Here is a 27,611-nt window from a genome sequence, read left to right as displayed (position 1 = left end):
GAGCAGGAAGGTGCTGTGAGTTGTGTAACCGGAGATTTCGTCCGTTGCTTACTTTCATTTTCTATTAAAACTGCGTTGTAAAGCAAATGGCCAACAAATTTAAGAAAAGTGTCTCTCCCCAAACTTATGTACTCCGGGATGAAAGAACTGGAGAACAGAAAAAGCAAAAAAATCAGGTAAAGTGGAGCTTAGAGAATACTAATGGGTGAGACAAGTGGGGTGGGTCTGGTCCACATGGGGTACAGGGTCCCTCGTCTGTATTTTATGGGTAACCGATTACAGCAGTGGCTTCCTGGCTGAAGGCCACTCGGTTACATACTTTTTTTTTTCAATGAAGTCTTGCCAATAAATTAGGTTCGGTACACACTATGGGTCTCATCATTGAGGGCAAGAGCAGAGATCTCTGACTATGGCTTTCCAGCAGCTACAAAACTACAACTTCCAGCATGCCCTGACAGTGGGCATTGTAGTTCTGTAACAGTTGGAGATCACTGGATTATGTTCGCTCATTATTATACAGTCAGATCTGATCATCAGCTCTGCCAACTCTTGTGTAATTTACGTTCACGACAATCAGGTTCCCAGGAAATGATGCTTTGTGTATATCTCTGTGTAGCGTCCAAGCTCACATTCCCCGTTACTAGCCATTTATGTCTGGGGAGAGGCGGAAAGTGCAAACAGCTCAATTACTGCACTACACAAAACCGCCTTACCAGGGCTGAGCGTCGTGTAGCGCTGCTACACTAATAACCTTTTCTGAAGAAGGGATCTCTGGAGCAGAAGCAGGGATTTAGAAAATGGTAAGTAATGAAAAAAACTCTCCGAAAGAATTTCGTGCCCTACAACATTCTCTAGATTTATTACACAAAGTATTGGTGTATGGATGTGTCAGTGATGAGATTGTGTGCGGGATGCATAAGCTTACGAGTGGGTGAAAATGGCACAAATTACCCCAAATTTACCAAGAGGTGGGAACAACTTGCTAATCGAGTCTCGAAAATAAGAGATGCCTTTTTGAAGGGCATTGCTCATATAAAAGGGGGCGGCGAAATAAATTAAGAATCCATATATTAATATCAGAACTGACCAGGCCACCTAAATGTCTGCATCAGTTTACACGCCACGTACCCACTTTCTTTAGGGACACATCATATGGTGGATGGTGACAGCACAAGTACAGGTTATAAAATATATTTTTTTTAAAAGGGAAGGAAGAAATATACAAAGCAAACGGAATAGGAAAGGGAAAGCCAACACAAGCATGTATGAGGTGAACAGGTTTGAGGCCACCTGGTTCAGGTAAGGTGGGTCTCTGCGTTGTTGACAGGTGGGATTCCTGTTCTTTCCCTGATCTACAATGCAGTCGGGCAGGTAACCTCCTAACATCCACCAAGCCCAGGCTTGTCCATCAGATTCCAGATAGAGAAGTCCTCAATCCACAGAACATATTCTGTGCTCCAGATCTCAGTGGTGGTGTGGTTCATACCACTTCATCCAATGCTTGGCATCGTGGTTGGTGATGTGAGACTGCTCTGTCATGGAAACTCATGCTGCGAAGCTTCAAGTGCACAGTTTTAGCGCTGATGTTAATACAAGAGGAGGTTTGGAGTCTACAGGTACCGAGTCAGCAGAGCGTTGGCAACTTTAATCCACTATTATCCTCTGCAAACCCCTACGTCGTCTTCACTTTGTGGCTGAGTTGCTCAGTTCCTCTGCTTTTCAATAATATCACTCTCTGGTGATGGTTTAATATTTAGGAATGAAAAACTGACTTGTTAAATCGGTGACTTCGATTACAGGACCTTGCTGGTATCGGGGGGGGCTCTTTACTTACTGTGACTGAATGGTTCTGTCTAAAGTCAGATAGCGAGGGGCTACATGTTAAGCGGGCGCAATAGGGATGAATGAAAAAACAAAGTTTAGTTAAGTGATGTGTCCTTGTACTTTTGCCCACATAGTTGAGATATATACAATGAGTAACAATTATATATACCGTATATATCATCCGTGCACCTAATACAAGGAAGTTCAGTTCATTATAGAAGAAAGACAATACTTGTAGCAGTCAGTCATTAATGTCAATCTTTCCTGAAAGTATCACATTAGGCTATGTGCACACAGAGGGATTATTTTAATAAAATAATAAATGACAAGTTTTCGGGTGGAAACCACATCAGAAAATGAAAACCCTCAAACTACCGAACATGAATATCAAAGTGATTTTACAATAAATAAAAAAAATGGGAAGCTAGCTATGTGCACACAGCTTCCTTATTCTGGCTGAGTTTTCCTTCACAAGACAGCCTCTGCAAAAAAAAAAAGTTTTTTTCCTGAAACTGATCCGCCAGCGGTTTTGCCGTAGTTTTTGACATGGCTCCTCATCCAGCATTGTTTCCCTTTTGTCTTCATTAAGAGCGCAGAGAGGAAGCTGTTGTGAATTCTGCTTTTGGGCTCCCTCCGGCGGTTGTAGGTGGTAATGCAGTTGTCTCTGGGCTGCAGTCCTGGACAGGTGTATCTGCTGATTGCAGTTCTGACTGGGGTATTTAGGTTTGCAGGACTCATTAGTCCTTTCCAGTTGTCAATGTTTCTTGGGAAGTGTTGGATCTCTGTCTGGCTTCTCCTGCTTAGCTGCCAATTCAGCAAAGATAAGTGTCTGTTTCTTTTTCTATTGCACACAAGCTGTGTGCTTGTTTTTTGATTGTATTCCTGCTCTGAGTTTACGAGTCTCTGGAGTTGCAGATATACGTTCCATGTCTTTAGTTAGATGGAGGAATTTTTTGTATAATCTGCTGTGGATATTTTTGGAAGGGTTTTAATACTGACCGCACAGTACTCTAGCTAAAATAGGAAAGGATAGAGTGGCCTCTTGTGCTAAATCCTGTTTTCTGCCTGTGTTTGTCTTTCCTCTCCTACTCACAGCCAATATTTGTGGGGGGCTGCCTATCCTTTGGGGTTCTGCTCTGAGGCAAGGTAGTATTCCTATTTCCATCTATAGGGGTATTTAGTCCTCCGGCTGTGACAAGGTGTCTAGGGTTTGTTAGGTACACCCCACGGCTACTTCTAGTTGCGGTGTTAAGATCAGGATTTGCGGTCAGTATAGTTACCACCTACTCCAGTGAAAGTTTTCATGCTGCTCCAAGGTCACCGGATCATAACAGGAAGCCGCCCGAGGAATGACTATACAGTATTACTTATTTTAACTACTCCAAGTTTCCAAATCCTGAAGCTTCTAAAAGAGGTAACAAAAGACAGTCTTTTTGGCATTGCTGTGGATTATGTCCATGCAATTTTGGGAAATTCACATTTAGGTTCTTCAGTATCTCCCACATTTGTATGTAAGAGACTGGGGACCAATCATAGGAAGGGTCTCGTCCTCCAGATCAGCAGAAGTGGAGTCTCACAAAATATAAAACCCCTATGGTATGTCCAGTGTCAGACTGACGTGTTAAGGGCCCACCAGTAACATTGAATCTAGGGTCCCACTGTTCAGCTACATGCAAACATCACCTAAAACTAGTACACAGTTACTTATGCTTCTACATGCTCTTAAACAAAATAGTTGGTACAATGAATGATTATATGATGCCTTTTTCTTTAAATAATGAATCAAGAGTATTAGCACTCCTTCAAGGGGGTCCACTGAATTTACCTCCTCTTCTGTGAGCCTGAGTAGGCCCAATACTGACAGTGGCATATACAGAGGTTCCCATAGTAAAGATCAAAGTGGGACCAAAATTATTTGCTGGATTTTGCTACAAAGGGCAGAAGATCTCAGAAATTTCTTATTGCACTCAATCCTCCGCAGTCAGTTTCCACCCAGGATAAGGGTGTGCCATAAACATTGCAAGTGAGGGTATAAATTTTGAGAAAAATAGAATTTATTTGTACATATTATCCCTATTAAATCCATATTTATGATTGGACTGACAGCCCTACTATACGTAGATTTCCAATAAAGCCTGTTTTTTACAAGATGCTGGAAGCCTTCTGTTTATGAGCTGGTAGCTTTTTGTGCACATTAGCTCTGATAAAAGTAAGAAAGGCCAAATATACATTTTTTTTTCAAAATTAAACTTATCACAAAAAAATTATATTGGTAGCCAAAAATAAAGAAGGCTGTTCAACCACAAAATGTGCAAAATTTCTAAAGTGTCCAGTCATTTAAGACCAGAATATTCAGTAAGGGGTTAAATGGGTCAAGTCCCAAAACGCTATTAACCCTCACCTATATGGTTAATATGCAGGTTTTTAGTCTTTTCATGTTGTCTTGCCACCTTACTGAAAATTAAGTATATTCCAACCGCCGGCTTTCAGTCATGGAGGCAACTGTAAGCACTCTGACAGCTCGTTCTGCAATGTCCTCCCCTGCTCACACGAGCTTCGGCTCCCTCTTCCCCGGCCATGAATTTTATCTGGAGTTGATATTAATAAAGAAATGACCTTTGAAAACTGGTGAGTGCCCTCAGCTTTTTTCTAACTAGGATACATAATCCATGGGCTTGATGTCACCGGACAATACAAAGATGACATCAACCCCACAAATATTACCCCACTTGCCACCGCTACAGGGCAACTGGGAAGAGCCGGGTAAAGTGCCACAATTGGTGCATCTTAGGATGTGCCAGTTACGGGATGGCTGCAGGCTGCTATTTTTAGGCTGGTGAGGGCCAAAATCCTTGGGCCTTGCCAGCCTGAGAATACCAGGCCATAGCTGTCTTAGCTGGCTGGCTAAGAAAAATAGGGGGACCCTACGCCCTTTTTTATGAAGGGGATCCCACTATTTTTGCTAACCATCCAAGGTAAGCAGACCTCTGTGGCCTGGTATTATCAGGCTGGTAAAGTTCATGGATATTGGATCCTTATAGCTCACAGATATCCACCCTACATTTTAAATATAGGGTGGATATCTGTGAGCTATATGATTAATCCCTCTGACGATTACACACGAGTTGTTTAATTTACAGATATTGGATCCTTACCAGCCTGAAAATACCAGTCCCAGTCGTCTGCTTTACTCTGGCTGGTTAACATATATAGCTATATCCCACGCTATTTTTTTTAAAAATATTTTTTAAAAAGGAGGGGACCTCTATCTGCTTTCCTCCACTTTCTGTGTCATAAACGTCCGTCTGTGTCACAAGATTCACTGTTCTGTACATTAGTACACATGCGTAGTAAGCTGCGTTACCGCACTTAATACGCATGTGACTAGGAAGATAATGCCGTTTTACCACATCTAATGAAAGTGTATGGGTAATTTACGCAGTGGAGATGGAATGTCTCTACTACATAAATTGACATGCTGCGGTCTGGAAAGACGCACCGCATGTCCATCTCTGCGGGTGAGCCGCGGGCATTGGTGCACACATTGTGGGCATGGGATTTCTTGAAATCCCATCCACTATGCTATAACAGCTGGACGCTGCAGGTTGGACGCTGCATATGTACACAGCATCCAACCCGCACCGTTTACTGACCGTGGGAACATATCCCAATATCCTGCAAACAGGAAATCACTTTTTTCCTTCCCAGAAGCCAACTTTCAATTAGCTTTATTTCAAGTGACAATAAAATGCATGCAATGAAAAAACGCATCAAAAATGCATGTAAAAAAATGCATAAAAAAAGCAGGTGACCTGCCAGTTACCTCAGATGCAGATTTAGTGCAAATTTTACCTGCGTCAAATCCTGAGCAAATACTGAGCCATTCCTGACCGTGGAAACATACCCTAACAGACCTCAGGGAAAAGAGTACAACACCAAGATATCTTCCTGACAAGGCCTGTATTCCACACAGTAGAAATCTGAGTTCCGCCTGCGGTACTTGGGACCAGGATCCATGTCCCACGCCAGTAAAGCTCGAGAGACTAGACGTCGCCCTTCAAGAACCAAGGCCTGGTCCACTTCTGTCCAATCCTGAGATACTTCCTATGACGGTCAAGCCGAGAACATCTGTGAGGAGACTGCAACTGGCAGGACATGCCTGCAACTGCGGAAGGACAGTGCGTGTGAGCAGGGCCATCACTTCCTGTTGTTGGGGCTTGGGAGGCTCAACGTGCTTTGATAGACTGCGTCAAATAGAGACTTGCAGCCTAGTGGTAAAACCCAGTGACCCCCCACTATGGCCAAAATTTGAGCGAGAGAAGTTACATGGTGGCTCCCATGACTGGGCACACCACCGTTGTGAACAGAACATTGATGTTAGATTCAGAAAGACTTCCTTTGCTTTTTCAAGTCTATTGTTATCTGTTTGTTAATGTTAATCTGCCTAATTACTAATTGTTTAGAGTTCATTTAAATCACTGTATATAAATAGAATTACAACTATCTCTGACGGTTCCCGCCTCATGCCTCTGTACGTTGCATCCAGACAGCAGATCACTGTGTAGTGAGCAGTGACTGTACACTCCGGGCACGCCTCTATGACTGAAAGCCAGTGGCTCCCAGGAGGAATAAAGTTAATTTCCTCACAGTAGCCCACGTTTTCACTACAGCGGCTGGACAGCTGTTGTGAATTCTGTTGTCGGGCTCCCTCCTGTGGTCATGAATGGTACTTCGGCTGGTTCTGTCCATGGACTTCCTCTGGTGGGTGTTTCTGAGTTTCCTTTCACAGGTGACGAGGTTAATTCGTTAGCTGCTGCTCTATTTAACTCCACTTAGATCTTTGCTCCATGCCACCTGTCAATGTTCCAGTATTGGTCTGTTCACTTCTGGATCGTTCTTGTGACCTGTCTTCCCATCAGAAGCTAAGTTCCAGCTTGTATTTCTTTGGTTTGCTATTTTTCTGTCCAGCTTGCTATTTAATTTGTTGTCTTGCTTGCTGGAAGCTCTGGGACGCAGAGGGAGCGCCTCCGCACCGTGAGTCGGTGCGGAGGGTCTTTTTGCGCCCTCTGCGTGGTCTTTTTGTAGGTTTTTGTGCTGACTGCAAAGTAACCTTTCCTATCCTCGGTCTGTTCAGTAAAGGTCCCTTCACATTAAGCGACGCTGCAGCGATACCGACAACGATCCGGATCGCTGCAGCGTCGCGGTTTGGTCGCTGGAGAGCTGTCACACAGACAGCTCTCCAGCGACCAACTATCCCGAGGTCCCCGGTAACCAGGGTAAACATCGGGTAACTAAGCGCAGGGCCGCGCTTAGTAACCCGATGTTTACCCTGGTTACCATGCTAAAAGTAAAAAAAAACAAACACTAGATACTTACCTACCACTGTCTGTCCTCCAGCGCTGCGCTCTGCTTCTCTGCTCTCCTCCTGTACTGGCTGTGAGCCGGAAAGCAGAGCGGTGACGTCACCGCTCTGCTTTCCGGCTCACAGACAGTACAGGAGGAGAGCAGAGCACAGCGCTGGAGGACAGACAGCAGTTGGTAAGTATGTACTGTTTGTTTTTTTTTACTTTTAGCATGGTAACCAGGGTAAACATCGGGTTACTAAGCGCGGCCCTGCGCTTAGTTACCCGATGTTTACCCTGGTTACCAGTGAAGACATCGCTGGATCGATGTCACACACGCCGATCCAGCGATGTCAGCAGGAGTCCAGCGACGAAATAAAGTTCTGGACTTTATTCAGCGACCAACGATCTCCCAGCAGGGGCCTGATCGTTGGTCGCTGTCACGCATAACGATTTCATTAACGATATCGTTGCTACGTCACAAATAGCAACGATATCGTTAACAATATCGTTATGTGTGAAGGTACCTTAAGTCGGGCCTCACTTTGCTAAATCTATTTAATCTCTGTGTTTGTATTTTCATCTTTACTCACAGTCATTATATGTGGGGGGCTGCCTTTTCCTTTGGGGAATTTCTCTAGGTAGGCTTTATTTTTCTATCTTCAGAGCTAGCTAGTTTCTTAGGCTGTGCCGAGTTGCATAGGGAGCGTTAGGCGCAATCCACGGCTATTTCTAGTGTGTTTGATAGGTTTAGGGATTGCGGTCAGCAGAGTTACCACGTCCCAGAGCTCCTCCTTATTATCAGTAACTATCAGGTCATTCCGTGTGCTCTTAACCACCAGGTCCATTATTGTCCTGACCACCAGGTCATAACAGACAGCATTTTAAAAAAGAATCCGGAGAGTGAAGACCCACCCACCCTCTCCAATTTCTGGTTGTTGGTAGGTTGGATTAATTTGTGGCGAATTTTTTATTTACAAATATCTTTTAAGGGGTTGTTTATTGTATATATATTATATAAAAAAAATTTGTTTTCAAGTGGAGCAGGGTAAAAAATGTAAGTGAATGATGGATGTTTTAGTAGATTGAGAAGAGCGGTACTTCGTCACAGTGGCTAGGTTGGCGGGGTGGGGTTCTTGGAGTTGACGCTGACTCACTGCGGAAGGAATTGTGAGTAAATTCCGGACAGTTAAAATGAGGTGGGGTTGATCTGGCATTTGGATATGGGCTCTGGACAGGGTCTTACCTTGGGAGCTTTGGTGGTAAGTCTTCCCTGAATGGGTTGTTTGGTGCCCTTGAGCTGGTGGTTTACGGCTGAGGGTAACATGGTGGTTGAACTTCGTTGGTTATTGCTAAATAAAAGCCAGATTTTTTTAGCTCCAAGAACCCTCCCCTCATTTTAGAGATTGTATCAATAATTGCTATGTATTTGTTATTTGTTATTGTTTGTTAATATACTGGCCGCTGTGGCCAATATTATCCAAAGAACTGATGAATAATGTTTTTATTTTCAATGGGGTATAATGGTCTACGGGTTGGGTGCAGAAAGTAGGGTAGTTGCGAGGTAAGAAACCCGCATTTGCTATACGCGACCATGCCGCGGCTCATGCTCAGGCGTACTGATTTGCCGTGTTGAGGGCAGAGCACAGTACTGCAGTGCGTAGGCGCTGGGCCTCTCTGACCTTTCCCAGGGCCTGCGCACTGCAGTACTTTGCTCTGCCCTCAAGAGGGCAGACAAAGTACGCCGGAGCAGCGGCAAGAAGACAAGAAGAGGACGTCATCAAATGAAGATGGGAGGCGCTGGACCCGAACCACGACGCCCATCGGACCTGGACCGCATCCAGGGGCGGATTATAAGAGGGTCAGTATGGGAAGTAGCCCAGGGCCCAGTGGTGTGGGGGGCCCTGGGCTACCGCACAGATTGACCCTCTGATAATCCGCCCCTGAATGTGACTGTGAATGCCCGCTGGCATTTATGTGTCCCCGGACCCGGTGGGCAGAGAAAGGGGGCCCGCATCGGGCCCTGTCTCGTCTGCTCACCAGGCCCCTTCCGACGCTGCGGCGGGTTCCTATTGACGTGCGGCCGTGCGCCCGCATGTCAATAGTTAATAACAGCCACCAGCCAATTGGAGGCTGGCAGCTGATGTCGGCCGCTGGCGCAGCGCACACGTCGCCGGCGTCTGACGTCATTGTCAGTCGCCGGTGAGTGTGCGCTGCTGGAGGGAGGTCGCCGCTGGAGCGCCAGGTCAGGTGAGGAGACTCGTTTTTTTTTTGTTTTTTTGATAAGCTAACTGTGGACACACTGGAGGCAATGCTGGAGGACACACTGGGGCAAAGCTGGAGACACTGGGGGCAATGCTGGAGGACACACTGGGGCAGATTGCTGGACACACTGGGGCGGATGATTGTTGGAGACACTGGGGCAATGCTGGAGACACTGGGGCAATGCTGGAGACACTGGGACAATGCTGGAGACACTGGGGCAGATTGCTGGACACTGGGGGCAATGCTGGAGGACACACTGGGACAGATTGCTGGACACACTGGGGCAGATGATTGCTGGAGACACTGAGGCAATGCTGGAGACACTGGGGCATTGCTGGAGACACTGGGGGCAATGCTGGAGGACACACTGGGGCAGATGATTGCTGGAGACACGGGCAGATTGCTGGACACACTGGGGCAGATTGCTGGAGGACACACTGGGGCAGATTGCTGGAGACACTGGGGCAGATTGCTGGACACACTGGGGCAGATTGCTGGAGACACTGGGGCAGATTGCTGGACACACTGGGGCAATGCTGGAGGACACACTGGGGCAGATTGCTGGACACACTGGGGCAGATGATTGCTGGACACTGGGGCAATGCTGGAGACACTGGGGCAATGCTGGAGACACTGGGGCAGATTGCTGGACACACTGACGGAATGCTGGACATACTGGGGCAGATTGCTGGAGACACTGGGGGCAGATGATTGCTGGAGACACTGGGGCAATGCTGGAGACACTGGGGCAATGCTGGAGACACTGGGGCAATGCTGGAGACACTGGGGCAGATTGCTGGACACACTGGGGCAGATTGCTGGACATACTGTCTGGGGGCAATGCTGGAGACACTGGGGCAATGCTGGACACACTGGGTCAGATTGCTGGACACACTGGGCAATGCTGGACAATTGGACATACTGGGGCAGATTGCTGGACACATTGGGGACAATGCTGGACATAATGGGGCAGATTTCTGGACACACTGGTGGTAATATGCTGGACACACTGGGGCAGATTGCTGGACACACTGTCTGGGGGCAATGTTGGACACACTGGGGCAATATGCTGGAGTCAGACACACTTGGGGCAATGCTGGACACACTGGGGCAGATTGCTGGACACACTGGGGGCAGGACTGGAGGCATGGGCAGAATGTAGATGCGGGGCATGATTGGAGACACGGGGCCAAATGAAAGACATGGGGCAGGATTGGATCATGGGGCAGGATGGATACGATGGAGACAGATGGGGCAGGATGAGGAGATCATATGGAGTAGAAATGTAGAATGGATACTCATGAGTGCAGGATGCGAGAACATATGGCTGGAGCCAGGAATGAGATAAACAGGGCCAGGGTGGGGAATATTATTACCATAGGGGCTAATTAAGGGATATTATTACTGCAGTGATGTATTTATTTTATTTTTTGAGGACACTGTTTTAAATGGGGGGGGGGGCGGTCCAGTTACTGTGCAGAGTGACACTATATCGCCTTTTTTTCTTCATGCGGTGTAATGTAGAAGTTGTGAAAAATTAAGTAATGTGTTCTGCAAGCGGAGCTCGAGATAACTGTGTTATTTCCTGCAGAAACGAATCCTGGCTGGAAGAAATGATGGCGGTCTGTGCTGGATGAAAGATGAAGGACTTCACCTAGAGACGTCACTGGTGAGTCAGTGTTACCTATACACTGACACTATACACTGTATACTATATACAGAGGTCCTGTGTACAATGTCACCAGTGATCACTGTATTACCTATACATTATATACAGAGCTCCTGTGTATAATACCACCAGAGATCTCTGTATTACCTCTACACAGACACTGCATACTAAGTACAGATCTCCTGTGAATACTGGCACTTATGGTAATAGTATTGTGTTTTTTGGGGTTTTTTTTATTACTGATCGGTATTGTAGTATTCAGTCACTATGTGGTGGTAATATGTGGTCTGGAAATGGTGTTGTGGTATTTGTCCCTTGTATGTGCTATTTGGTCACCAAGTGGTGGTAATATGTGGTCTTGACATGGTGCGGTGGTATTTGTTCCTTGTATGTGATATTAATTGATCACTGTGGTTGTAATTTGTGGTCTGGTCATGGTGCGGTGGTATTTGTTCCTTGTATGTGATATTATTGGTCAAAATATACCTAAACTGTATTGCTGATTTTAACAAATATTTAATAGGTTACAGTAGAGTAGGGCCCGGCCATTTTTCTGGAATAATCTGGTTCGGGTATATCATGACCCCCGTCACATGACCCCCGTCACATGACCGGGGGGCCCACAGTGTCTGAACAGCCCGGGGCCCTGGCTACCCTTAATCCACCCCTGACCGCATCGGACCGCCCCTGAGTGAGTATAATATAACCTGTTTTTCTTATCTTTCAGGATACATCGGGGGGGTTTATCTACAGCATTACAGAATGCTGTAGATAAGCCCCTGATGGCAGTGGCCTAAAGGTACCGTCACATTTAGCGACGCTGCAGCGATCCAGACAACGATCCCGATCACTGCAGCATCGCTGTTTGGTCGCTGGAGAGCTGTCACACAGACAGCTCTCCAGCGACCAACGATGCCGGTCCCCTGGTAACCAGGGTAAACATCAGGTTACTAAGCGCAGGGCCGCGCTTAGTAACCCGATGTTTACCCTGGTTACCAGCGTAAAAGTAAAAAACAAACAAACACTACATACTTACATTCCGGTGTCTGTCCCCCGGCGCTCTGCTTCCTGCACTGACTGTGAGCGCCGGCCGGAAAGCACAGCGGTGACGTCACCGCTGTGCTCTGCTTTCCGGCTGGCCGGCGCTCACAGTGCAGAGAAGCACAGCGCTGGAGGACAGACAGCGGAAGGTAAGTATGTAGTGTTTTGTTTTTTTTCACTTTTACGCTGGTAACCAGGGTAAACATCGGGTTACTAAGCGCGGCCCTGCGCTTAGTAACCCGATGTTTACCCTGGTTACCAGTGAAGACATCGCTGAATCGGTGTCACACACGCCGATTCAGCGATGTCTGCAGGGAGTCCAGCGACGAAATAAAGTGCTGAACTTTCTGCACCGACCAACGATGTCACAGCAGGATCCTGATCGCTGCTGCCTGTCAAACTCAACGATATCGCTAGCCAGGACGCTGCAACGTCACGGATCGCTAGCGATATCGTTCAGTGTGACGGTACCTTTAGCTTCTAGGTGAAAATTGGGGTGACAGATTCCCTTTAACCTACAAATTTATACAAATTTAGAGGTTGTACAGGTTGGGATGAAAGTCTGCAGTTATTCCATGTGCTGGGCATGCTCTGTGAGGATTCAGAAGTCTTCGATCACTGTTAATAGCTTTTGGGGGCATGACAGCTTCACTTTTAGGTTTTATTATGCGTTTTTCTCTATCTCTTATTGCCATTATACTTTTGAAAACTTACATTTAGATTCTTCTCTATCTCCCACAGAATCATTCAAGAGATCAGGGACCAGACGCAGCAAAGGACCTCCAGAGGGACAGAGGAGCATATTCACAAAATGTAAGACCCCTATGGTAGACCTGATGTTGACAGTAGCATATATGCAGGTTTCAGTGGCAAAGATCAAATCCCCCACCCATGTTATGTTGTTGGATTTAGCCACCCTGGGCAGAAGAGACAAGAGAAGGATGTGCCATAAGCATTCCCAGTGGCGTTATAAGTTGTGAGACCCCCCATGTATCTTGTGCACAAAGGACAATTTCGCTTTAGTGTTGTGATTCAGTTTATTGTATGCACATTCCAAATTATTAAAGCCTGTGCCACAATTTAAGTCTGCCCGTAGTCCAACTGGGAATGTCCCTTTTAAGCAAATTTACTTGAAGGGGTTGTCCACTATTAGGACAACCCCTTGTTAATCTGTATGTTTGCCCACATGAAAAATAAAAACACCTATACTCACCTCCCGTGCCAGCGCCATTCCAGGAGTGTCGGCACTCACGTTCTCAGGGCTCACATGAGGTTGTTATGACACGTGAGCCAGCGTCATTGTCCCCAATTTGGGCAAATCGGACATCCAGTGGAAGTGAGAGCTGCAGCTGACCACTCACTTCTTCTTCATTACTAATACATCCATCCGAAAGTGTTGACAGTGACAACAGCTCTGATTGGGCGCAGGGATCACGTGTCATAACAACTGCACATGAGCCCTGGAAACACAAGTGCCGACACCGCTGGAATGGCGCCAGCATGGAAGGTGAGTATAGGTGTTTTTATTTTCAGAAGTTAAAACATTCAGAACAAGAAGGGGTTGTTCTAGTAGTGGAAACCCCCTTTAAAGAGTAACAGCCATTTTGAAGTCAGATTATTACATTACTGAGAGAGGAGATGACAGCTGCCACTGATAGGAATCTATCTAGATAGGAGGGGTAAGAGGACGGTGGAGCTCTGCCTGTAGGTCCTCCCATCTACATAGAATTGTATCCTTAGGCTAGGTTCACATTGCGTTAGGGCAGTCCGTTTAGCGCATAGCGCTACGGACTGCGCTAACGCAATGTTCCAAAAGGGATCGCGTTTGCCGATCCCGCTAGCGAAGATACCCGATCTGAGCTAGCGAGGAACGGACCTCGGACGCTGCAAGCAGCGTCCGCGGTCCATCCGAAACTAACGGGACATCGCTAGCGCGTGCCGAAAATGGCATGCGCTAGCGATGCGCTAGAGATCCGTTAGCACATTGCCGTCAATGGGTTCGCTAACGGATCCGTTGCATGGCGTTAATTGCGACAATTTCGCCATGTAACGGAGTCCGCTAGCATTAACCCATTAACGCAATGTGAACCTAGCCTTAGCAACTGTCATCTCCTCTCTCAGAAAGTCTGTCTCCACTGAATACGGATTTTACCTCCGAATTGAGAGTTCTGCTAATGACTGATCTATTCTGGCAGAGAAAAGAAGCTGTTTTCTCTGATAAGATATATTAGAAAGTTGCTTATTTTCACACCAATAATTAATTTATGAAATAAAAATTAAAACGACGTTAAACTTTAAGCCCTTTACCTCCAAGGGTGGTTTGCATGTTATTGACCAGGCCAATTTTTACAATTCTGACCACTGTCCCTTTATAAAGTAATAACTCTGGAACGTTTCAACGGATCCTGGTGATTTTGACATTGCTTTCTCATGACATATTGCACTTGATGATAGTGGTAAAATTTCTTCGATATATCTTGCATTTATTGGTGAAAAAAAAAGGAAGTTTGGTGAAAATTTAGAAAATTTCATAATTTTTCAAACTTTGAATTTTCATGCCCTTAAATCATAGAGATATGTCACGCAAAATACTAAATAAGTAACATTTCCCATAACATTTCCCTTTACATCAGCACAATTTTGGAACCAAATTTTTGTTTTGTTAGGAAGTTATAACGGTTGATCAGTGATAAAGGTTGATCAGCGATTTCTCAGTTTTACAACACCTTTTTTTTTTTTAGGGACCACATCACATTTGAAGTCACTTTGAGGGGTCTATGTGACAGAAAATACCCCAAAGTGACACCATTCTAAAAACTGCACCACTCAAGGTGCTCAAAACCGCATTCAAGAAGTTTATTAACCCTTCAGGTGTTTCACAGGAATTTTTGGAATGTTTAAAAAAAAAAATAACATTTAACTTTTTTTCACAAAAAATGTACTTCAGGTCTAAATTTTTTTTATTTTCCCACATGAGAAATTGGACGCCAAAAGTTGTTGTGCAATTTGTCCTGAGTACGCCAATACCCCATATGTGGGGATAAACCACTGTTTGGGCACATGGCAGAGCTCAGAAGGGAAGGAGCGCCATTTGACTTTTTCAATGCCTAATTGGCTGGAATTGAGATCGGACGCCATGTCGCATTTGGAGAGCCCCTGATGTGCCTAAACAGTGGAAACCCCCCACAAGTGACACTATTTTGGAAACTAGACCCCCAAGGAACTTACCTAGATGTGTGGTGAGCATTTAGAACCCCCAAATGCTTCACAGAAGTTTATAACGTACAGCCATGAAAATAAAAAATCATATTTTTATAAGGGTAAGAGGAGAAATTGTACCATACAATTTGTTGTGCAATCTCTCTTGAGTACGCCGGTACCCCATATGTAGGGGAATACTATTTTTGAGGCATGGAGCAAAACTCAGAAGGGAAGAGGGTCCATATTGGAGTTCAGATTTTGCTGGAATGGTTTGAGGGTGCCATGTCACATTTGCAGAGCCCCTGAGGTGCCAGTACAACAGAAACCCCCTATATGTGCATTCATTTTACAAACTACACTCCCCAATGAATTCATCTAGTGGTGCAGTGACCATATTGACACCACATGTGCCTCACAGAATTTTATACCACTGAGCGGTAAAGAAAGAATTATATTTTTACCACTAAAATGTTGTTTTAACCCCAAGATTTTTAATTTTTTTAAGGGCTAATAGGAAATTTTTTTGCAAGAAACTGAGTTCCATTTTTTATGGAGTGTGCCGATACCCTGCATCTAATTGGGAAATATTTTTCAGGCAGAGTGCAAAGCTCAGAAGGCAAAGAGCACCAGATTTTACTGTTATGGTTTGCAGGTGCCATGACCCACAGGGAGAGCCCATGAGGAGCAGAGGCAGCTGAATCGCTGGCAGGAGTGGTCTATGAGCGTTCTGTGCTGAGGAAGAATGGCGCCGTGCACAGCAGGCAGGTAGGTAGCAACTACCTGCCTGTTAGTGCTTAGGTACATTTTTTTTTTTTAACAAAGTCCCGAATATCCCCCCTTTAAGGGGTTAAACTTTTATAGGGACTTTTTTTTAATCCCTTTTTTACATTTTATTTCTGAAAACTTAAATTTAAGTTCTTCTTTAGTTCCGCTATATTTATTAAAGAGATGAGACTCCGCTAAGAACCTCTAGAAGGACAGAATGGAGACTCATAAACTGAAAGACCCCCATGGTATGCCTGGTACTGACAATGCTATGCACAGGGATTCTCATTGTAAAGATCGAGCTTTCTCACCCGTTTTGCTGCTGGGTTGTGTCACTCAAAGCAGAAGAGCCCAGAAATTTACACCTGATTCTGCACAGTCACTGCTCTCCCAGAGGAAATGAACAAAATAGCAAACCACAGACCACAAATAAAAATATAAATGTAAGAATTATATATCAAAAACATAAAATAGAAAAATGTAGTCATATGGCTGCTATAGCATGGGAATGGCAGACCATTCGGACTAATGATAAAAGAACTAGACCCCAGAAATGAAAATCAAGTATATCAAATAACGAAAAGCAAGTATGTTATAGAAATATCATATATCTTTATTGAATACAAAAATACTAAAAGGTGGCACTACAAAGATGTGCCTGTGCTTGGAGACATACAATAAATCAATGTGTGCTATCAAAGAAATAGTAGATAAAACGGAAATATTCCAGTACCTATAGCACTAAAAAAAGTGAACGGACATAATCAAAGGGTAAAATTACAATATTAATCACTTAATCACCTGGAGCTAGGGCGCGCAAGGTGAATGAAAAAACACACCCATATGCCTGTAACACCAGAGGGAGCCTCAAGGTAAAGAGCCAAATCTCATAAGATAAAATCAAGAAAAGTGCAAAGTGCTAACACAATATAAAATGTATATATGTGCATTGCATCACAACAATGTGTGAAAAAAATACAAAAGTGCATCAGTGCAAAGTAACCTGCAATCAGCGTGTTGGTGTGTCTAAACAATAGTGAACAATGTAGAGGTTTAAGTCCGTCTATAGGATATGAGTCTGAACCCTGCACCAGAGTCCGCCCGGTTCCAAGTGATGTAAAGAATATACCCAAATAATTGTAAAAGGTCACTACCTGTAAGGGTCCGTTCTCTCCAAGCACAGCGCACCCCGACGCGCGTTTCGGATATACTCCTTCGTCAGGGGGTGTCCAAGAGGAAGAAGATAAAATGAGGTCTCCCAGAGGAAGAAAATAAAATTATGCTGATCACAATTTCGAATGCTTAAATTGCTGATTTTTGTAGCTTATGTTTGTGAACATGTAACTTATTCTTTTTTTTCCCCTTATATCCTCTTAGCAAGTCAGACCAAAACCATCTTCTTACTCAGCATCACTAGGAAACTGTTTTAGTGGTGACAACCATGAAGGTGATGATTATTATTACAGGGTATGTTTTATAAGATTATCTCCCTTTCTAAAATTTCTGTGAGACAACAAAGATACCTACAGACAGTCCCGAATTTTGGGGAAGGAGGGTCTGTAAGTAATAGCTGACAGTCAAGTGAGCATATGGCCAACGGTTGTTGAAGATGTGCCAACACCTTAATGGGGAACCTTTCTTTCAAGCAACTTTTGAGAATAAAGAGTCGTGTGTATACATAAGGGAAAACACTATTTCTGACAATTCCATGACATGTATTTTACATTTTCACCATTTTTCCCTTTGCAAGCTCTATCTCTTAATTTGCAATTGACTCTGAGCTGGTGAATGAAGAATAGCTGATGATGTCTCCCAAACAGAGCACATCATACAGAGAGGGATTATTGCTATTCATTCCTTAGTTAGCACACAAAAACAACAGCATCATGGAGGAAAAAATATAGTACTGAGCAGTGTACATAAGAATCTACCTCTGATGTGAGGTAAAAGTCTTGTTAGAAAGCTCAGCAGATCTTTCTGTGTGTCCCTCTGCCTGTTTTCTCACTCCTCTCTCTACATAAATCCGTGGTCTCTAGCCTTTCTTACCCTGAGAGCCACATTCAGTTCTGAGAGGTGGTCACAAACCACATTGTATACAAAGAAATCTTAGAAACTCATTTGAATTGGCCAAAGATAAAATAATAATGCTGCAAGTGAAATTTTATAATGTACTTATACCCTAAGTGCCACTTTATTTAGTAGTAATTCCCTCAGTACCCTGTTAAAAAGTAATAAAGGCCTATATTCTTAAAACTGCACGTACTTTTGATTTATGTCAAGTTTGTTGAAAGCACAGTTCCGTCTTAATTTCCCTGTCACACGGAGGGCTCCCTGTCTTCCAACTTTCCAATCTGCCAAGCATTGAAAAAAGCAGGAAAACCACCTCAGTGCGTCTATAGACCAGGAATTACAAAGAGGAAGTGGAGGGCACCATCCAGGCATAATAGCAGTACCAAGAAAAGGGGGTCAACCCTAAGCATGACATAAATAGGATACAAGACACAAAGAAAAAGAGCGTCAAGCTATATGAAGGGGACCACCACTAGAGTATTTACACAACTATACAAAATTATTTTTATTTGTCAACCAAAGAACAAACACCACACTATTAAAAACACTTAAAAACCAGAATGGATCATGGGTTCTTACATGAAGAACCACCCCCTTGGACATGGGTGTGATGGGGAGCAATGTGTACACAAGTGAACAATACTGTATATGTAAAGGATATACAATGGTGTATAGGCAACAATAATGGAACTATCTTATAAACAGATGAGGATGATACGACTAACAGAATATCACCATTACATAATCACACATAAAGGTATGGTACGGCTCGCAGCATTAGTAGTACTGTGCCATTAATGCTGCGAGCCATACCATACCTTTATGTGTGATTAATGTAATGGTGATATTCTGTTAGTCGTATCATCCTCATCTGCTTATAAGATAGTTCCATTATTGTTGCCTATACACCATTGTATATCCTTTACATATATTGTTCACTTGTGTGCACATTTTTCCCCATCACACTCATGTCCAAGGGGGTGGTTCTTCATGTAAGAACCCATGATCCATTTTGGTTTTTAAGTGTTTTTAATAGTGTGGTGTTTGTTCTTTGGTTGACAAATAAAAATAATTTTGTATAGTTGTGTAAATACTCTAGTGGTGGTCCCCTTTATATAGCTTGACGCTCTTTTTCTTTGTATCTTATAGACCAGGAATTCTCATAGATAAGGAATACTGGCTAGTTTAATAAAATGCTTACACATGGACACAAACTTCTCTTCTGATTTGGGTTTCAATAGAGCTAGCAGTGGGTTAGCATTTTGATTTTCTGGCCGATGATGCATTGCTGCATAGTTTCTTTGTTACATCATTGTTCTTCATCGCAGGATACGACTTCAACCTTAACACCAAATCTGGATTTCTATCAAAACAAAAAGCCCTTCAAGCCAAACGGTCAGTGTGGGCCGGTGGGCCAAGCAGTAAAAGTTCTATTCAGCCATAGCTTAGTTACCGTATATAACTGCCAATATTGCTGCCATCGGGTTCTCATCCAAGATACTAAGTAGGAAATCCTCCAAGTTCTGCAGTTAAAAATCCATGTAGTATTCTTAGGCTATGAACACATGTTGCATTTTTTAATACTTTTTTTAATGCTGCGTTTTACAGTACCAGCAAAATATAGCAGATTTCAGTATTCTCATGTACACACACTGGGTTTTTTTCCTGACTGATTTGGAAAATTGTGGCGTTTTTGTAAACCGCAGCATGTCACTTTTTTCAGGGTTTTTTCACCTATAAAAAGCAATGAGTAAGTGAACGCAGCAAAAAGCGCAGATATCAGGGTTTGCTGCATTTTGGTGCAAAAAACTAATGAAGTTGCATCATGTTTTTTGGGGGGACACTAAACTTTGTCCACATGCACAAGAGCCAATAAAAATGCAGCAAAACCTGTTTTTTTTTTTTGTAAGCAGCTTCTTTACTGCCAAGAAAGCAATTTTGCCTGCAGAAACAAACGCAACTTGTGAACATAGCCTTATGTGGTTTACTGTGCTGCAGCCATCATAGGCTAGATGTAAAGTGTGACCCAGACTTTGTCTTACAGGGGTGCACATTGATGAGTTACTTTCAATGTGGAAGCATGACTATGACAGATTGGAGAGGAATCATTCCTACATCCAGTGGTGAGTTATCCAACTAAAATTTCTTTCCGTTTTTTTTTGTTATACTAAAAAACTTTACGCACGGAAAATAAAAATAACAGACATATAAAATACAAATGGATAAAAATGGCCATCAGAGAGATAAAAAAATAAAATTGTCTGCTTCTTTGTGGAAACAAGACAGACACACACATGTGAGCAAGGCCTAAGTGTTAGTCTTTTCTGTACATTTAGAATTACTTTCATGAATCAGGAAAACTGTAGTTTTTCCCCCTTCCCCAACTGCAGGGCAGGTCATTGTAGACCGACACAGATGGAGGTGGTTTACTGCTGTTTCATACCTTATCTCATTGCTTTGACCACATGAAGTTACTTCTAAGTTTAAAGTTTCCTTCTTTTTCCATTGTAGGCTTTTTCCACTAAGGAAACCGGGTCAAAATCCAAGTGCCAAGCCACTGACCACAAATGAAATCCAGGTACCTGACACTAACATAGTGATCATCTTCTGGCTCAGACATAGCCTGGGTACCAAAGCACTATCTGTACCAGTAATAGTCCATTACCAGCTATCGTATTCATATGTGATGGAAGGGCCTTAAATAAATATTCTCATTTCGTACATTTAGGCATACTAATAAACTATGCTATACATGTCTGAAGGTTGCAGGTCTAATCTTAACCCAAGAATCAGGTTCCCCAAAAACCCCCATCTTGTTTCCATTGAATAGAGCACTTGGATTGTTTGTCTTCAAAACTTCCATTAAAGTGAAAAGAGTGAGATCCACATGCAACCACTTCTCCATCACTCCCTAATGCTACGCCACTGCCCCCATATTCTATCAAATATTAACTAATTCGGAAATGCTTTCTCAGATGATGAAGAAAGACAGTGAAGTCAACAAGAGGTTTCTCGAGGCATACAATCTCATGCTGGGATTTTACGGCATCAAACTATTGAACAGCAAAACTGGAGAGGTGACAAAAGCAGGCAACTGGAGAGAGAGATTTGAGAACTTGAACACGTAAGTAGGCATACTCCGTATTATCCTCTTATTCATTGTCCTCCCATATTCTGCGTCTTTCCAACGTCGGTTTTTATAAGAAAAAAAAAAATACTTTTTTCATCAGAGAGCTCGATCAGATGTTCATCCATTTTTAGTCCGTGTCCATTCTTAACATCAGTGTACGGAAAAACTTAACTTCCAAATTTCTCCTACCCATTAAAACTATATCCCATTCATATGAATGGGCAAGTTTGGTCTGTAACTTGGATGAAAAACAGATGTGTCTCCAGTATTTTTTGCTGTCTCTTGGTCTGCAAAAAAACATGAATATGAACATGTGAACAGCCTACTAGAACACAATGGGTATCTGTGCTATCTGTAGAAAAACTGATATAACACATATTTTATTTTCACTCTTCCTCGTCTGTTTTTCTGTTTCCTCTCTTCTCTCATATTAATCGGAAATTCATACCAAATTATGAGCAGACTTCTAGATAGCCTCAGATGTAGAACTATTGCACAGGAGGGGTGGCATCTCAGCCCCGTGCAGCAGCATGCATGTTACAGGCAGTGTGCAAATGTCTGCCCACTATAGGGAAGGGATCATTGTCCTCCCTCTTCTTTCCCAACTACCTAGAATAGAGACATAAAGAAGTTTCTCTATGTTTACAGTCACAGCCACAACAACCTGCGGATCACCCGGATACTCAAGTGTTTGGAAGAGATGGGATACAATCATCTCCAGGTCCCTCTGGTCCAGTTTTTCCTGCAGGAGACCTTACTTGGCCATAACCTACCCAATGTGCAATCAAGCGCCCTAAAACATTTCATGTTCACTGTGAAAGAAGAGCAGGCGCACAGAAAGCTGGAGACCTTCGTCCGAGAGAAGTATAAATCTAAGGACAGATGGGCAAGTGAAGAAGCCAAGAAGTTCCAGAAACGGGAAACTCATACCTCTAAAGTTGGTGGATACTTTTGACCCAAAGCCTTCTATCCCTCTTTGCTGTTTAAATATCCCTCATTTTGATCTGGTTGATTTTTATTATTACATTTACTATGTTAATCCAGCAATTATCTGTCTACTTCCTATCTTTAATTCAGATGCAACATAATTTTTTCATGATTTGGTGAAATTTGGATTTTTAAAAATTTCTATGATGATTTTGTGCTATTCTGTAAATTAAACTAATCGAGCCTGTAAATATGCAGTAAGGAATGAACCGTAAGTGTCTGTGTGTCTGTCCAAAAGATTGGGTGAGTAGGAGTGAAGAGAAGTCAACAAGTACAGTGGGTACGGAAAGTATTCGGACCCCTTTAAATGATTCACTCTTTGTTTCATTGCAGCCATTTGGTAAATTAAAAAAGTTCATTTTTTCTCATTAATGTACACTCTGCACCCCATCTTGACTGAAAAAAAAACAGAATTGTAGTAATTTTTGCAAATGTATTAAAAAAGAAAAACTGAAATATCACATAGGCGCAGTCAAAGAAGGGTATACCTCCCAACTTTTTAAGACATATAGGGGGATATGTATTGTGACACACAGTTATTTTACCCGTACTGAATCCGCTTAGTGTTGTCACCCACTATTATATCACTTACATGGCCCCTGTAGATTATGATACTCCTTTCATGGCCCCTTTAGTCTATGATGCCCCCAAAATGCCCCCACACAGAAGGATGTTCCCACATTCTTTCAACTACATAGTAAGGTGGTTACCCCCCACACTGTTTTATAGTTCACCTACTGGCCCCTATGCAGTATTATGTTCCCCCCACAAAGCCCCATGTACAGTACAATGGCCCCCCACACAGCCCCACATAATGTATAAAGTCCTCCCTCAGCCTACCCACAGAATGATGGTCCTCCTTAGCCCTTCTCCCACACATTGAAAAATCTACAAGCTCATGAAAATCAACCATTGCTGTAGGGTTTGGGGTAAGGGCAGGGGCAGCATTCACATTGGGAGACCATGGAGAACAATAGTCAAGGGAGGCTGATGTTACCAGACAGACCTCTTTTCTCTGAATCATCTCTGAAGAAGCGTGATGAGATCATCGTTAAACAGATGGAGCCTGCCAGAATGAAACATCATGCTTCAACTCTAGACCACCAGGGATAGACAACAAAGTATATTACTATTCTTATAGACCACCAGGAATGTCTTCCATTAACCCCTTTCCCACCCTAGACTGCCAGGAAGATTATTGTTAAAGGGAACCTGTCAGGTCAGATAATGTTATTTACCTTCAGATATTGGGTCAATATGAGCAATGACTGTGCGACTAAAAGCCGGCAGCTCCCTGGAGGAACAAAGTTAATTTCACCCTGGAGCTGACCTCTCAGTACAACGACTGGATATCTTTCTAATGCTATTAACCTGCAGAATAACCCCGTATCTGTAGGTAAATATCGTTATCCGACCTGAGAAGTTCGCTTCAACCAATTCCACTACTTTACCACTCTAGATCCTGAAGCATGTTAAATTTCATTAGATCTAATCGTGGAAGTCAATTTGGGTTTCTTGTCCATTATGCAATGTTGCATAATTTCTTTGTAATTTTTCTTCCGTAGGATAAGACTTCATACCGTACACCTAATCTGGATTTCTATCAAAACAAGGAGCCCTTCAAGCCAAATGGTCAGTGTGGATCAATTGTTCAGTGGCCAATTTAGCCATTGATTAGTTACATATGTTTCTCAGTGTGCTTCATGACCACCAATATGGCTGGTGCTGGGTTGTCACCCAGATTTCCCAGGATCCTGAATGGCAAATCCTCCCAAGTTATGCAGTTAAAAATCCATACTGTATTTTTATGTGATCTTCTGTGCTGAATTGTAGCCATTATAGGATGGATGTGAGGTGTGACCTGGTCTTTGTCTCACAGGGGTGCACATCGATGAGCTACTTACTAGATGGAGAACTGACTATGGCAAATTGGAGAAGAATCGTTCCTACATCCAGTGGTGAGATTATCCATCCAGCAATTGCTTAGGGACATCCACATGCTATTCTCATATTATATTTTTCTTGTTCCATTGTAGGCTTTTTCCACTACGAAGTCAAGGTATTAACTCAAGTGCTATACCACTGACAGAAGATGAAATCCAGGTACCTGACACTGAAATACTGACCATCTTCTTTCTCAGACATAGCCCTGCACAGTCTGTACAGGGCCCCTCCTCTACCACCCATTAAATTCTTATGCAGGCCTTAAAGGGTTATTGCCATTTCATTTATGGCATGTCCATGGGTTATTAAAGATACAGGTCACCCCTCTGTGACTTTCACCTATTTTGACCCCTGAATGCCTTCTTGTAGCCACCGTGAATGCGCAGCCGCCTTCATTCACTTCTAGAAGAGTTAAAAAAAATGGCAACCAACCTTTAAAATTTCCATGCAACATCCCCCATATAGCTATGCCACTGTTCATATAATCTATGCAGCACTGCTAAATTCTGAAATCCATTCTAGATGATGAAGCAAGACAGAGAAGTCATGAGCAGGTTTAGAGCAGCATACAAGCTCATGCTGGGATTTTACGGAATCAAACTCCAGGACCCTGACAGTGGAAAGGTGACGAAGGCAGAAAACTGGAGGGACAGATTTCGGAACTTGAACAAGTAAATAGACCTACTGCGTATTATCCTTTCATTCTCTGTCCGCCTTCATTCTACACATATCGGTCTTCACCCCCACCCTAATTTCTGTTTTCTTTCCCCTTACATCTATCAGACCAATTTGTGTGCAGACTACTAAAAAACTGTAGACACAGGACTAAGGGACAGGAGATTCTGCAGCTGAGCCCTTCGTAGTGGCAGGCATGTCACAGGCAGAGGTCATATTTGAGCCCACTGTAAGGACGGGCTCTTTTCTGTCCCAACCTCCTAGATATATAGACAGACCATTTTTTTTCTCTTTGTTTACAGTCACAGCCACAACAATATGCGGATCACCCGAATACTCAAGTGTTTGAGAGAAATGGGTTACAGTCACTTCCAGGCCCCACTGGTCAAATTCTTTCTGCAGGAGACCTTGCGTGACGGTCACTTACCCAACGTAAAACAGAGTGCACTGGACTACTTTATGCCCACTGTGAAGGACGCACAGGAGCACAAAAAACTAAACGACTTTGTCCAGGAGACCTGCAAACCCAAAGAGAGACAGGCCAGAGGAGAAGCCAAGAAGGAATAGATATGGAGAAAGCATACCTAATTTGCTTTATGGAAGGGCAGTTCGCTCTTTTAATTTAAAGTTTTTCTGTCCCTCTTTGTCCATTCCTTGTCCCGCTTTTTTGACCTGCGAATAAATTTGTCAGGAGGAAGAAGGAACATCCTCCCAAAAAAGATTCATGCATTTTATAAAAATATAATTCTAAATGTGATGCTGTTATGTGCCGTGTGACATGATTCTCGGCATTATCTCACACATAGAAGGTAGGTTAGCAAAGGGTGAGAAATTAGTCAAGCCTAGATAGCTGGAGGAGCTGTGGAGCCAAGAAGGAAGTTAAATCCTGGGTGTAGTGAGTAGGAGTTTGTGAGGAAAGTAACAATGCAAGACCACATACAAGTGTGTGTGTTAAAGAGGTATTCCCATCTCCAAGATCCTATCCCAATATGTAGGCGGTGTAATAATAATAATTTTAGCAAATACCTCCAATTAGAAATGTAGTATAGTTTTTCTGATTCCCTATGTCTCTTTCCTCTTGCGCAGGCATTGCAGGACCTTAGGTATTCATGGTTACAACCATTCACAACTAGCTGTCACCTCATCAGTGGATGTAACCATTGATACCCAGGTCCTGCAATGCCTGCATCAGAGGAAAGAGACATAACAAATCAGAAAAACTATACTACATTTCTAATTGGAGGTATTTTCCAAAATTATTATTATTACACCTCCTACATATTGAGATAGGATCTTGGAGATGGGAATACCTCTTTAAAGGGAACCTGTCACCCCGTTTTTTGAGATTGAGATATAAATACTGTTAAATAGGGCCTGCGCTGTGCGTTACTATAGTGTATGTAGTGTACCCTGATTCCCCACCTACGCTGCGCAATACATTACCAAAGTCGCCGTTTTCGCCTGTCAATCAGGCTGGTCAGGTCGGGTGGGCGTGTTCACAGCGCTGTTTCTTCCTCAGCTTTACGTTGGTGGCGTAGTGGTGTCCGCACGTTGAGGTGACTAATCCACTGTGGGCACGTGAACAAGGAGCGCGCGATCTGCGCTGTTACCCCCTGTCATCGGTGGGGGCGGCCATCTTCCTGGGGCCGCGTGTGCGCAGATGTAGTGCTCTGCTGCACGGGGCTTCAGGAAAATGGCCGCGGGATGCCGCGCGTGCGCACAAGAGATCGCGGCGGCCATTTTCCCAAAGCCGAGATCCGAGGGCCCCCTTGTAGCCCTGGCGCCTGTGTGCGGTGCATGGGCAGCTTCCAGTCCCAGGGTTGGTATGAGCGCAGAACCTGTGATGACGTCACGGTCATGTGACCGTGACGTCATGGCAGGTCCTTCTCACATAGCATCCTTGCCGCTTGCACTGACGAGCACAGGGCGCGACGTCGGATGGTGAGAATAACGTTTTTCTTTTATTATTATTATTTGTAACATTAGATATTTTTACTATTGATGCTGCATACGCAGCATCAATAGTAAAAAGTTGGTCACACAGGGTTAATAGCTGCGTTAATGGAGTGCGTTACACCACGGTGCATTAACGCTGGCATTAACCCTGTGTGAGGGCTGACTGGAGGGGAGTATGGAGCGAGCACTGACTGCGGGGAGGAAGGAGCGGCCATTTTGCCGGCGGACTGTGCCCGTCGCTGATTGGTCGTGGCAATTGTCGTAGGTGTTTTGCCACGACCAATCAGCGACTTGGATTTCCATGACAGACAGAGGCCACGACCAATAAATATCCGTGACAGACAGACAGAAAGACGGAAGTGACCCTTAGACAATTATATAGTAGATAGTAACATAGTTAGTAAAGGTACCTTCACACATAACGATATTGTTAACGATATCGTTGCTATTTGTGACGTAGCAACGATATCGTTAATGAAATCGTTCTGTGTGACAGCGACCAACGATCAGGCCCCTGCTGGGAGATCGTTGGTCGCTGAATAAAGTCCAGAACTTTATTTTGTCGCTGGACTCCCTGGAGACATCGCTGGATCGGCGTGTGTGACACCGATCCAGCGATGTCTTCACTGGTAACCAGGGTAAACATCGGGTAACTAAGCGCAGGGCCGCGCTTAGTAACCCGATGTTTACTCTGGTTACCATGCTAAAAGTAAAAAAAAACAAACACTAGATACTTACCTAA

The 27,611-nt window shown here is 43.7% G+C and overlaps 1 protein-coding gene across 4 annotated transcripts; it reads left to right on the top strand.

Annotated features, from left to right (window-relative positions):
* On the top strand, positions 1 to 25,669 carry LOC138664452 (opioid growth factor receptor-like protein 1). 4 transcript variants are annotated; one of them, XM_069751158.1, is made up of 13 exons: positions 1 to 176; positions 12,883 to 12,954; positions 17,485 to 17,574; positions 19,506 to 19,572; positions 20,222 to 20,300; positions 20,689 to 20,755; positions 21,153 to 21,301; positions 21,956 to 22,244; positions 23,860 to 23,926; positions 24,174 to 24,252; positions 24,331 to 24,397; positions 24,761 to 24,909; positions 25,216 to 25,669. In XM_069751158.1, exons 1-13 carry the CDS (start codon positions 87 to 89, stop codon positions 25,478 to 25,480), a joined length of 1,530 nt encoding a protein of 509 aa, XP_069607259.1. In that variant the 5' UTR covers positions 1 to 86; the 3' UTR covers positions 25,481 to 25,669. The 4 variants fall into 4 exon arrangements, with proteins under 4 accessions (XP_069607259.1, XP_069607262.1, XP_069607260.1 ...); XM_069751161.1 differs by lacking the exon at positions 1 to 176 and adding an exon at positions 647 to 800; XM_069751159.1 differs by lacking the exon at positions 1 to 176 and adding an exon at positions 11,032 to 11,100.
* The last annotated feature ends 1,942 nt before the right edge of the window (positions 25,670 to 27,611 follow it).

Source organism: Ranitomeya imitator, chromosome 2, assembly GCF_032444005.1.
Source record: "Ranitomeya imitator isolate aRanImi1 chromosome 2, aRanImi1.pri, whole genome shotgun sequence".
Lineage (NCBI taxonomy): Eukaryota > Metazoa > Chordata > Amphibia > Anura > Dendrobatidae > Ranitomeya > Ranitomeya imitator.
The sequence above is the reverse complement of the archived record's forward strand: the minus strand, read 5'-3'. Positions and strand labels throughout refer to the sequence as shown.

Coding starts and splice junctions, on each gene's coding strand:
- LOC138664452 (XM_069751158.1), top strand. CDS start 87: ATGGCCAACAAATTTAAGAAAAGTGTCTCTCCCCAAACTTATGTACTC. Junction 21,302..21,955: donor AGATTTGAGAACTTGAACAC/GTAAGTAGGCAT, acceptor CTATGTTTACAG/TCACAGCCACAACAACCTGC. Junction 22,245..23,859: donor GGGAAACTCATACCTCTAAA/GTTGGTGGATAC, acceptor TTTCTTCCGTAG/GATAAGACTTCATACCGTAC.